Source organism: Staurois parvus, unplaced genomic scaffold, assembly GCF_062004578.1.
Source record: "Staurois parvus isolate SC_StPar_1 unplaced genomic scaffold, SC_StPar_1.0 ptg000006l, whole genome shotgun sequence".
NCBI classification, from domain to species: domain Eukaryota; kingdom Metazoa; phylum Chordata; class Amphibia; order Anura; family Ranidae; genus Staurois; species Staurois parvus.
In genome coordinates, this window is record NW_028317802.1 from 8,245,701 (window position 1) to 8,258,476 (window position 12,776).

Consider the following 12,776-nt stretch of genomic DNA (forward strand, 5'->3'; position numbering starts at 1 on the left):
CTCAAACATTCACTATATAAACTGAAAAATGTTTGAAGATTTTGCTTTCCTTTGAATCACTTAATTAATATTTAGTTGTATAAGCACTGTTTCTGAGAACTGCTATACATCTGTGTTGCATGGAGTCAACCAACTTCTGGCACCTGTGAACAGGTATTCCAGCCCAGGATGATTGGACTACATTCCACAGTTCTTCTCTATTTCTTGTTTTTGCCTCAGAAACTGTATTTTTGATGTCACCCCACACGTTTTCTATTGGATTAAGATCCGGAGATTGGGTTGGCCACTCCATAACGTCAATCTTGTTGGTCTGGAACCAAGATGTTGCACGTTTACTGGTGTGTTTGGGGTCGTTGTCTTGTTGGAACACCCATTTCAAGGGCATTTCCTCTTCAGCATACGGCAGCATGACCTCTTCAAGTATTCTGATGTATTCAAACTGATCCATGATCCCTGGTATGCGATAAATGGGCCCAACACCGTAGTATGAGAAACATCCCCATATCATGATGCTTGTGCAACCATGCTTCACTGTCTTCACAGTGTACTGTGGCTTGAATTCAGGGTTTGGGGGTCGTCTGACAAACTGTCTCTGACCACTAGACCCAAAAAAGAACAATCTTACTTTCATCAGTCCACAAAATGTTGCGCCATTTCTCTTTAGGCCAGTCAATGTGCTCTTTGGCAAATTGTAACCTCTTCGGCACGTCTTTTTTTCAACAGTGGGACTTTGCGGGGGCTTCTTGCAGATAGCTTGGCTTCACATAGGCGTCTTCTAATTGTAACAGTACTCACAGGTAACTTTAGATCTTCCTGGAGCTGATTGTTGGCTGAGTCCTTGCCATTTTGGCTATTTTTCTATCCATTTGAATGGTAGTTTTTCGCTTTCTACCATGTGTTTCAGGTTTTGGTTGCCATTTTAAAGCATTTGCGATCATTTTAGCTGAGCAGCCTATCATTTTCTGCACTTCTTTATATGTTTTCCCCTCTCCAATCAACTTTTTAATCAAGATACGCTGTTCTTCTGAACAATGTCTGGAACAACCCATTTTCCTCAGAATTTCAGAGAGAAATACACTGTAACCAGCATGTGCAACATTTGCTGCCTTCCTTCCTTAAATAAGGGCAATAATTGCCACCTGTTTTTCAAAGAATGAATGACCTCACTAATAGAACTCCACACTGCTATTATTTTGAACATGCCCCTTTCAATTAGTGATTCAGTTACACAGAATCAGCAGCATGCATGACATGACTTTTGGGTCTGTTGGATTTCTATTACTCTACTACACCTGCTAGTAAATTATTTGCAATGTAGAAATATACTTTCTACCAAAAACAGTGATTGACCAGGTTAGTGATGTCTGACTACTATTATTTTGAACACAGCTGTATATGGGTGCAGCTCATATATGGGTTTTTGAGAAATGATATAAGAAAAAAAAAGGTTTCAGTTTGAAAAATTGATTAAATGATTTGTTAAAAAATTAAAGTAATAATAGTTACAAAAGTATTAAACACACACGCAGCATATGTCACAGTAAACGCATCCACCAATGGTAATAGATAGTTGATCATACAAGTATGGCTAAAATTCTCAGTGCAATGGGAATTGCACGATCGTGATGAACGAATGCTAGGGCTACACCTGCTTACTTGCATGATCAATTGTGTATTTTTGTTTTTCTAATAAATAAGGTTTTTAATATTATTAAACAAATTCTGATTACTGTGTCTGACATGTTTGGGGCTTATTCACACTATGTGCTGTGGCCTGTGTTTTTCCGCACTGGATAAACACAAGTCACTGCTAGAGAACTCTGAAAACAATTTTTTTTATGTGCAATGAAAAGTGTTAAATTCTCAAACATCCTCTATATAAACACCAAATAAACTTGTGTGTATATTAGTGTTGCTGCAACGCACCATATGTGATCCCACAAAATGAATATTAACCTGAGATGCTGCACTACATTAATACATAATTATTCATCAAACCTTCTGATGGTGTGAATATTATACAACCCGATCTTATAGTACCTACTATATATCCAAAAAGTTAACACCACCACTGTGATAAACAACTTAATCAATTGTACAATTCCTGTATTGCTTCTACTAGTATAAAATTCTATATTCCATATCACATCAATGTACATAATAAAAAGTAAAATTCATCCAAACAATAAACCTTCCCTTGTGAAATACTCTGTGTTCAGTGACGTCCCCACAGTCCAACTGAAAATTCTCCAAACTACTGTTCCAATCCTTGTACAAAATTAGGAAGTGACAAAATCTTCATTGATTCCCACCACCTATCAATCACAGCTCTCACCTTAGTTTATGACCTGTATGTACGTAGGTCACCATACGCCTTCCCCTTCAAGGGGTCTATTTGGTTATCGAAACTACTCCTCCTTTCTATGCTTGTGTTGGCTTCTGTCAAAGTATTTGATCGCCCCACTCTTGCGTGTTAGCTCAGATAAGACAAGAAACTGTACATACTGTTTTACCATTTAAAACCACTATATATTTATTAAACCAATAAAATATGTGCTTACAATTCTAGTGCACAAATAGACAGTAGTGCACCACTTCAAATCACAGCTAGCAAACTCCAATAATGTCTATTTAAAAAGATGTAACTGTTACCAAGCCCTTGTGTGTATGGACACCCTCCTGGTACCGTGGTAGCCCCGTTATGACACGTTTCGTCACTTCCTGTGACTTCTTCCCTTCGAAAAGAATGACAGGGCTTGCAACCCTGAATTTTAACACTATTTTTATGTATTTTGCTCATTTTACCTCAGTTTATTTTTTAAAGCTTTAGTGTGAACCCAGCTTTATTAGCCTTCTTTACCATAAAACTGCTGCTGACAAATGGATTGTCCAGCAAAGTTATAAACATGTAAAATTTTCTTTGTAGAAACATGTTCATACGTTTTTGGGAATATTATATTTACAAATATTAACAGCTTTTTAAACTAAAGCCGTTTTCTTTTGTGATTAGGGTTGCTGTCCTTTTAAGTGGACTCCACCAAAACTTTTTTTTTTTATTTTGGATGGGGTGTGAAAATATCAGTATCTTTGTCAGGTGTTTACTGCTGTCTGTGCCCCCACTAGGGAGATTAAACCTAAATAATTTATTAACCATACTTTGTGTCCCAATGACAATTGTAATTGGACAGGAAAATTTAAATGACACATTGGACAGATAGACCTTTAACAAAACACAAGGTAGGGTCTATGTATGGTGTGCTGGAGCTTGAAGCACAAGGTACTCCCCACATTTATACAGCATGAGTATAGGAAAGTCTGTTATTACCCATCTCATAGAAAAGACTTATTGTCAGCCTACAATTAATTATGTTGATGTGTTTCCTGTCCATATAAGGCAAATAAGCCGTGGCTATAAATTCCCCTTAACGTTTAATTCCACTGCAAACAAGAGCTCATTGTAACAAACCACGTGCTGCCCGAAGGGGGGTTTCAATGGCATGTGATCTGCATGAATACACTATAACACTGACTGCCCTCAATCTGATTCATAAAAATGACTCACACTATTCTCAAGAGCAGTGAGGAACAGCACACCAGTGATTTATAATGCCATTTTATTGTTGAAAAGAATGAACACAAAACAGGTTTAATATCTAAAGGAAATAAGAGAGAGTCGAAATTATGTATGAAATGCAACCATAAAATATTGTTTCAGGATAAAATCTCTTGAGTAGGAAACTAAAAACTTTAGTACCTGCTCCCAACACAAATATGGTCCATATTCTACCTTTCCTCTGGAATTTGCAGATTCCTCAACAGCCTCTATTACCTGGAGGAGTATACAAATCTACATAAAATCCACCCAACCCCTGCCCTGTAACTAGCCTTCTCTCTAGCCCAGACTTGCATTTCAGCATAGAATACACATGATTTCCAGTGGTCGATTAAACATGAACTTCACCCCTCCCTTCTATACACCCATCCCTTATCACTGTAGCTATGTTATCCACAAAAAAAATGGTCACACCTAATGATCCATTTGTGTTCTGTAGGAATCTGCTTTACCACTGCAGCACAATGAGTCCTACTCCGCCATCTTTTTGACGTCTTCAGGAGGCCAGCTGTCTTTTCCAAGTTCTTGCAGTTGGCCCCTGATGACACACATGCATTTCCACACGTTAAAGAGCTAGGAAAAGACAGCTGGTCACCCTGATGGTGTGGTGCATGTGCAGTAGAATACCCTTTGATCTCTTGGCATGCATGACATGAATATTCCAGAAGGCTGTGGGTAATGCATATGTCATTCTTGCTTAGGCAAGAATACAGGAGATGCGGGGATGTGTTCCCTGAATAAGATTTTAAAAAATACATAAAAAACTATTGATTTAAAGTGATACTAAAGGTTCAGTTTTAAAAATAACAAACATGTCATATTTATCTGCTCTGTGCAATGGTTTTGCACAGAGCAGCCCTAGTCCTCCTCTTCTCAGGTCCCCTGCCGCTTGCTCTGGGGGCACTCATGCATGCTTGCTCCCTTGCCACCTCTGTGTGTCTGTGAGACACAGAGTGCGGCTCGGCCCCCGTCCAATGCTCCCTCCTCACTGACAGTGATTGACAGCAACAGGAGGCAATGAGGAGGGAGAGACCCAGGAGAGCCGCTGCTCTCATGCACATCGCTGGATCGAGATCAGGCTCAGGTAAGCATTATGGGAGGCTGAGGGGGGAACTAGGCATGTGAAAGTAACAATCACTTGAAGACACTCTGCCACCTTTCAGAGAGAGGTAGAAGGGTGATGTCCCTTTCACATTTCTCGCTAAGCATAATTTCCCACCCACTGAATTCTACCATATATTACAAGTGTTTCACTTCCTTAGTCAGAGAGACTTCCATATTAAGATAAAATGTATTTTTCCAGTTTATGTAATTAAAGAAGCTTTGCCACATTAGGAATTCTGAAAGAATGATATGAAGGACACAAGCCCAAAGGTGCTTGCACATACTTGCAGCAGTTTTCACTATCCTTTGGCTCGCCTGATGCTGGACTGTTATGATCTGGCAAAATGTCAACATTTGCTCCCTCTTTTCACACAGAGATTAGTGGTTGTAACACTTCCTCACTTGGGGGCTCATTTACAATGTAGGGTAGATATTTCTCTACCAGTTTTCCATTACATTGTGTTTCACTATGCACACTACTTACCATTCCATTCATAAAAATCAGGCCAGGGTGTGTGACCGGCAGAGTCCCAAAATGTTCTTTCTGTGTAAGAGCTTTGTGAGAAGTGCAAGTCATCTGCCTTTTACAGGACATATGATTGGGCTTTCCTCCTTTTTTTCATTCAGTTCTGTTGCGCCTTATTACTGCAGCACAATAAAACAAATGATTTCCCAGCACAGCTAGTCTGCAAAAAAAAAAAAAATGACAATGTCTAAAATGTACATTACAAGCAGAGGTTTTAGTTGTACACATTTGCAAAAATATGTGGAAGATGCATTGTGTCACCAAGGCTCCTATGTAAAGTGCGGTTCTATCGCTTATATTTGAGATTCTCCATTTTGAAGCCTATACAGCAATGGAAAAATTAAGAGTTGAAATAGAATCGCTACACAACTACTAAGAGGTTCAGATACAACTTTATTCCATTAAAGGTCAGGGGTACGGTTCAAAAAGTAGCCAACGTGTTTTGGGGATCTAATTGCTCTCTTCAATAGGATTCGACTGGCAACAAAGTAAACAAAGCAGAAGTTAACTGGACCTGCAATGGTATTTTTTCCAGTGTGCATTAAAAGCACAGGCCTAATCAACAGCTTGTTTGGCGGGAAAGCAAGTGCTGATTAGGCATATGCTTTTAATTTAATTGAATAAAGTTGTATTTGGACCTCTTAGCAGTGGTGTGGCAGTTCAATTTCAACTCTTTTTACATCACACTACAAGCCAAGCAGACTGTGGGGATACTCTGGGGTGTAGAAGCCATCTGCCCAGGAACCAAATCATTTACACCATTATTAATACCTTGAGACAACAATACCAGTAAAATAAACATATGGGTCCTACACTATCTCCCCATTTTTCTCTAATTAATAAATTATGGGCAGGTATGTCTGGAAGCAGCCCATTCCACCTTAAAAGTACTGTGACATATTAGAAGCCCAGCAAGAGTGCACTGGAAACTGAAGGCATCAAATATGTCCCCACACCATTTCCAGTCAACAAACTATAAAATAGCAACCACTTCAATTTATGCCTAGCATTTGAAATTTGGTGCCTTGTTACTGCAATATGGCCATGCTTATTTAAATAAGCCCCTTAATGTTGTATAGATATTAGGAATTATCAAAAAATCCTGCACAGGGCATTGTTTATAAACTGTGAATACATGGAAAATTGCTGTGTTTCTCATAACGATCAGTTATAGTTCAGTTGTAATTTTAACAGTAAATTAAATGAGCTCTTATGTATAATAAAAACAATAATTTTGCTGTGCTTGCTAATTTTGTAGCTGAAGGACTCTTTCCAGATGACTTGAACCAAGGAAGAGTTTACGATGAGATCATGCAGCCCGTGGTGCATTCTGGGTACTTGAACAAGGCTGCCATCTTAAGTAAAACATTCATAGCCAAGAAAACAAAAGATGGTAAGAACTATTAAGAGGTTCACACATTTTTATAGCCACTAAACAGGCCATCGTGCATGTCTGGAAGTCCCCTCCTCTCAACTTTGAAGAGGTCAAATCTAAGGCTCGGTACATTTGTCCTGCTAACAGCAGACTTGGAGAATAAGCGTAATAAGTTCTTCTCGATCTGGCAGCCCTAGTTGGATTACCTTTTCCTCCTCGTTACATACATCATGTTTGTGCCAACTTTGATAGCTAAGGGTGTTTTTCCTTTTCTTTCTTAATATTGTCTTCGGAGATTTTCTTGAGTTAGCCCTCTCTTTCCTTTATTTTTTTTCTCTTCTCTTTTCCTTTTTCATTTCCCTTATTATTTCCTTTCTCTGTCTATACCAGTTTCCCGCCTTTCCTCCTTTCTGTCCACTTTTGAATCATTTACACATCAGCAATTTAATGCTGAGCACACTTTATTTACTCATTGTGGTTTATGAGGCAATTCCACTCGACTACCTAGATATATACCGAAACATCCTTTTAATTGTATCTTTTTATGTTTTGTGCTCCTTTCACTTTTGTTATCGGCTGTTATTGACCTTAGAATTAGTTCTTTTCTGCTGTATGCTGAATTGCCCCTGCATGAGCTTGCAGTCTAGGTGAGGCCGTTTTCATAAGGTTTGCTCGCAGGGGCGAACTGACCATTAAAGCACTCGGGCACTGCCCGAGGGCCTGGGGTCAGTAGGGGGCCCCATGAGATGCCCCTGGTACCTTTTTATAGGCTTTTTTGGCTGTGGTTTGAGTGTGGCAAGGACACAGGGGCCCCATGATCCCCTATTGCCCAGGGGCCCCATGAGTTGTCAGTCCGCCCATGTTTGCCCATTATATTGTGCTTGTTCTATGCCTTTTGTTGTCAATTGAAACTTTTTTGTACCAGAACTTAGGCTTCATGCACACAGGATTTTTTTTAAATTCTCCTAGAAGCCTTTCCTCCTGGCAGCACCATTTTGGCAGAAAAAATGCCTGTTGCTTGCAACAGTGTGTAACACCTTTAGGCACATTTAGCCACGTCAAGCGTTTGGGCATTAAATCACTTCATTGTCCAGAGTAAATTATTTATTCTGGCTGTTGAAATGAATTAACACTCAAGCACCAAACCAACCTATTGTTAATGTTTGCTTAGACACGTTTAGAAGCGTCAACCTTTTTATATGCCCAAACTCTGCTGCTCATAGATGCACTGGCAGTGGGTTTTTTTTCCTGCCTCTAAACTTTCCTGCCACTAAACTCTTCTACAAGTTAACATGCAGTGGAGTTTAGAGGCAGGAAAAAAAAAACACCAAACGCCCCTAGAAGCAGCTGTAAAAATGGCCAGTGCACATGAGGCCTTAAGGGCTACTTAGTAAGGCAAGGAAAAGGGCAATGAAATAGTGAAATGTACACAGAACCACAGTGGTCAATCAGACACCACCTTTTAAGTGATTGTAAGCATAATTTTTTTTAAAATAACGAACATGTCATACCTGCTCTGTGCAAGTTATCCTTTTTGTGAACTGGTGCCCAAATCTGAACTGAATATTCAAGATGAGTTCTTACTAATGATTTAAACAGGGGCATGATTATGTCTCTTCTCTGGAGTCTATGACTCTTAAGTATATACAGTGCTCAGCATAAATCAGTACACCACTTTTGAAAAGTACGATTTTAATCCATATCTCAATGAACACAAGGACAATTTCCAAAATTTTGACAAAACTGTGTTTTATATAAAGTTTGTTTAGCTCATTATATGAAAGTAAGGTAAATAATATAACTTAAATTATAAAATCTTCAGTTTTACTCAAATTAGTTGATGCAAAAATGAATACACCCCACAACAAAAACTACTCTAGTATTTTGTATGATTTGTAAGGACTATGCCAAGACTTCTAGACATGGAACGAACAAGTTGGTGACATATTGCAACATCTATCTTTTTCTATTCTTCAAGAACAACCTCTTTTCGAGCATGGATGCTGGATGGAGAGTGATGCTCAATTTGTCTCTTCAGAATTCCCCATAGGTGTTCAATTGGGTTAAGATCAGGAGACATACTTGGCCACTAAATCACTTTCACCCTCTTCTTCTTCAGAAATGCAACAATGGCCTTAGATGCGTGTTTTGGGTCATTGTCATGTTGGAAAAGTGCACGATGACCGAGGGCACAGAGTGCTGGTAGCATCTTCTCTTTAAATATAGAGCAGTACATCTGTGAATTCATGATACCATCAATGAACTGCAGCTCCCCGACACCAGCAGTACTCATGCAACCCCACAGAAAGACACCATGTTTCACTGTAGGCACCATGCATTTTTCTTTGTACTCCTAACCTTTGAGATGCCACACAGTTTTGAAGCCATTCGTTCCAAAACATGTATCTTGGTATCATCACTCAAGAGTACAGAATCCCAGTAGTCTTCTTATTTTTCAGCATGGGCCCTGGCAAATTCTAGGTGGGCTTTTTTGTGCATGGGCTTTAGGAGATGTGCCCTTTGTGGATGACACCCATGCATGCCATTCTTCTGGAGTGTACGCCGTATTGTATGATGGGAAACAATCACCCCAGTTTGGCTTTCTACTTCTTTAGCTAACTGCAGTGAACTTGCATGCCAATTTTCTTCAATTCTTCTCATCAAAAGATGATCCTGTTGAGGTGTTAAAGTGTTACTAAACCCAAAACAGTATAATCAGTCTGTTTATGCAATAAAGCATGCTTGTTATACTCACTGTTGAACCTAAGGGGTTAATCCTCTGCATTGTGTAAAAAGATTGTTTGATCCTGTCTTCTCTGATCCTCCCCTTCTTCCAGTGTCCCCCTCTTGTCTACTGATAAGACATATCATGTGGAGTCACTCTGCACATGCTCAGTTTTGTGTTTATTGCTAGAGAGGTTCTTTTTTTGGGGGGGAGAGTGCATGTGATCAGCACAGGGCCAATCAGCACTGTCCAGACAGAGGTCAGGGGTTCTTCATCCTCCTAGTGCAAAATGAAAACTCCTCCTACAAGCTTTAACCAGTGCTCTGCCTGACACTGATAGTAGCCACAAGACTGCTCTAACTGCTAATGAGAAGAGGTATTTAGCAGTTTATATTTACTAAAATAATTGCACGTCCATGTTCTGTGTACTGTGGGAGACCTGATATAGTGAATGTATGGTCCTGGGTTTAGTAACACTTTAACTTCTGTGGACGGTCTGGATGTCTGTATGAAATGGTTGTAGTTCCATCGTGGTTACATTTTTGTATCACTTTTGCTACAGTATTCTGACTGATAAGTAAAGATTTGCTGATCTTCTTGTAGCCCTCATCTTTCTTGTGTAAAGAAGTTATTTTCTTTGTTAGGCCTTGTGACATTTCTCTTCCATGTGGTGCCATTGCTGACAGCATGAAATGGGAAGGGTTTTCTTTGTTAAGTAATGCCCTTTTATAATCAACTCTTTGCTGGACACCTGTTTAATGAATAATTAGACTCACCTGTAGTTGAATTCATGTTAATTAAGATTATGTTTTCTAAAATGTAGCTTTGTTCCCAAGAATTGAATTGGGTTGCATTAATTTTGCAACATGGTCTTGAATTAATTTGTTTGGAAAAATACTTTTTTGTGTGTGCAAATTAATAAATCTTGTTTGCAATCAATGGCCCGCATTTGTGGGAATATTTTGTACTATAGCATCCCATAAATATGTAAATATTGATTCTGAAAGGAAAGTAAAGGTTTTCTGACAAATCTGTTGGGGTGTACTCATTTATGCTGAGCACTGTAAGTAATAATAATAATAATATCTACTGAAACAGAGAGAGGTCTAGTTGCTCCTGTCCCATCCTTTTTTACAGATACCTTTATGTAACATTTGTTTTCATGAACAGAGTTCCACAAGCACTGGTGTGTCCTGGAAAGATCCCTTATATTTTATGAGAATGACAGAAGCTCAGAACAGGTTGGGAAGATCGATCCTCCAGAAGTGGTTTGCTTGGGAGTGAACAAGCTGGACATCTTGAACAGCCCAGTACCTGTGGAAAGGTCAGACATCATATATGGCATGTATAGGGCAGGCTGCTTTTCTTTTAAATACATTCCATTATGCAGAAGTCACCCGTTAATATATTATTGACTGTTGTGAACCTTGTATGTTTCTACTGTCTATTCATGGAAGCAGACAAATGTCTACTTTTGCGATTTATTTATTTTATTTTTATTTATTACAGGTACTTATATAGCTCTGTCAATGTACGCAGCGCTTTTCATGTATATTGTACATTCACATCTGTCCCTAACCCTCAAGAGGCGTACAATCTAAGTTCCCTAACTTACATTCATACATACACATACTAGGGCCAATTTAGACAGGAGCCAATTCACCTACCAGCATGTCTTTGGAATGTGGGAGGAAACTGGAGTACCCAGAGGAAACCCACACAAGCATAGGGAGAAAATGCAAACTCCAGGCAGGTGGTGCCACGGTTGGGATTCAAACCAATGACCCTATTACTGCCTGGCGGAAGTGCTAACCATTTAGCCACTGTGCTGCCCACTGTGACAGTAGGTTTCAAACTACTGCAGTAAGGCCTACTTTCTGGTAGCCCGAGAAAGTACCTGCAGATAACATGTACTACATTTATCAGTAGTATATCTTTATGGTCTTCTAACATTTAGATTATCTCCTTAAACCTGAAATACAGACGTACAGTATTCTAAAGCTCACCATACACTAATAGATTTTTTTCACTCAGTCTGTAGGCTGAAAAAAATAAACCGAACAGATTCCTACTTCTTCACAAATGGCGTGGATGGACAAATCCCCGATGCTGGGACATTGTATTCTGACAGTCCTAAGCTCCAGCTGTTAGGATACCCAAACCGTGTCTGAAGCTGACTGCCTGCGGGTGCTTTTTGGCTGCCAATTTTTGGCCCAGCTCCTTCTACAAAAGCCAGTTGAATAATTGACTTTTGTCAATCATGAAAAACAATCATACTTAATGGCTGCCTTTAAACAATAAGGGGTCTATTTATATAACGTTTGTTGAACAAATATCACACACATTCATGCAGGATGGACAAATGTTCCCTGTATTTTCTATAACAGGTGAATTTCTTTAATTGTCAGCTCCATCTAGTGACTAAAACGCAGTATCGTTTTCTGAACTACCTTGATGAGAAAATATACCCTATTTTAGCTACTCTACTAGGGTAGAAAGATATAAATATACCGATATTGTAGAGTGTCTTCCGTGCTATACAGTATATTGTATAAATACAATTTTTAAATTTGGATAATAATGTCCCAAAATCACAAGATCATTTTGTATTTTTTTTTGTTATTACATTCCTGAAAAATAAAAATCTATTATCTGTGTGGAACTCCTCCCTTTAGTAAAACATCCTTTTAGAGCCCTTAACACTTACCCTTCAAATTAACACAAACTGGATTCCTAAAGCTCCAGCCTTACCTTCAGTCTTGCAAAGTACTGAAAATGCCTACTTTGAGCTCACTACACATTGTAAGCTTCTCACACTGTACATTAGAAGCATCACAAGTCAGATAGTGCATGCCCCATTTACTGGCTGGAGGATGTCCAGCATTATCTAGCTGTTCCTCCCCAGCCTTACTGTCCTTGACACACCCCTTTCATTCATTGGATTCCAGTTCTTTCAATAATGGATGCACCACAAGTGGGCCTTACCTAGCATGGTCTGCATGCAAATAGAGCCTACCTAGGAACACCTACTCCTCCAAACTGACACCCGTCCATGTAGGCAGTTTGGTATTTTCATAACTCCTCCCAAGAACCAACACACTGCTGGCATCAGGGCTGAGGGCTCTTGAGAAAAGTACTGAGGCTGGGTGCTATGATGTTTTGAGGAAGCTATACAGCACCCTACCAATCCCTTCCACCAGTCATGATCAGCCCCCATTGAATAGCAAAGCAAAGAGACCCAGTTATGCCGTCGCTGGGTGTAAAACAAGGTGTGTAATGAAATCAGAAAGGTTCTTTTTAAAATTTCATTATTATGTTGATTAGGAAGGAAAGGAGGAATCAAGGAAAGCAACTATAGGCAGATTAAACTTCAGCTTTAACCTATTGCTTTGCCTGAAAATATTCTGTAAATACTAAACTTGATCCCCAGTTT

At 39.3% G+C, this 12,776-nt stretch overlaps 1 protein-coding gene across 2 annotated transcripts in view; it reads left to right on the plus strand.

The window, feature by feature from the left end:
- ARAP3 (ArfGAP with RhoGAP domain, ankyrin repeat and PH domain 3) overlaps window positions 1-12,776 on the plus strand; it is a 215,320-nt gene that overhangs the window by 151,832 nt on the left and 50,712 nt on the right. For both annotated transcript variants that reach the window (XM_089653498.1, XM_089653443.1), the window contains exons 15-16: window positions 6,502-6,636; window positions 10,514-10,667. In XM_089653498.1, coding sequence (XP_089509624.1) covers window positions 6,502-6,636; window positions 10,514-10,667 — 289 coding nt within the window. The remainder of the gene's footprint in view (window positions 1-6,501; window positions 6,637-10,513; window positions 10,668-12,776) is intronic.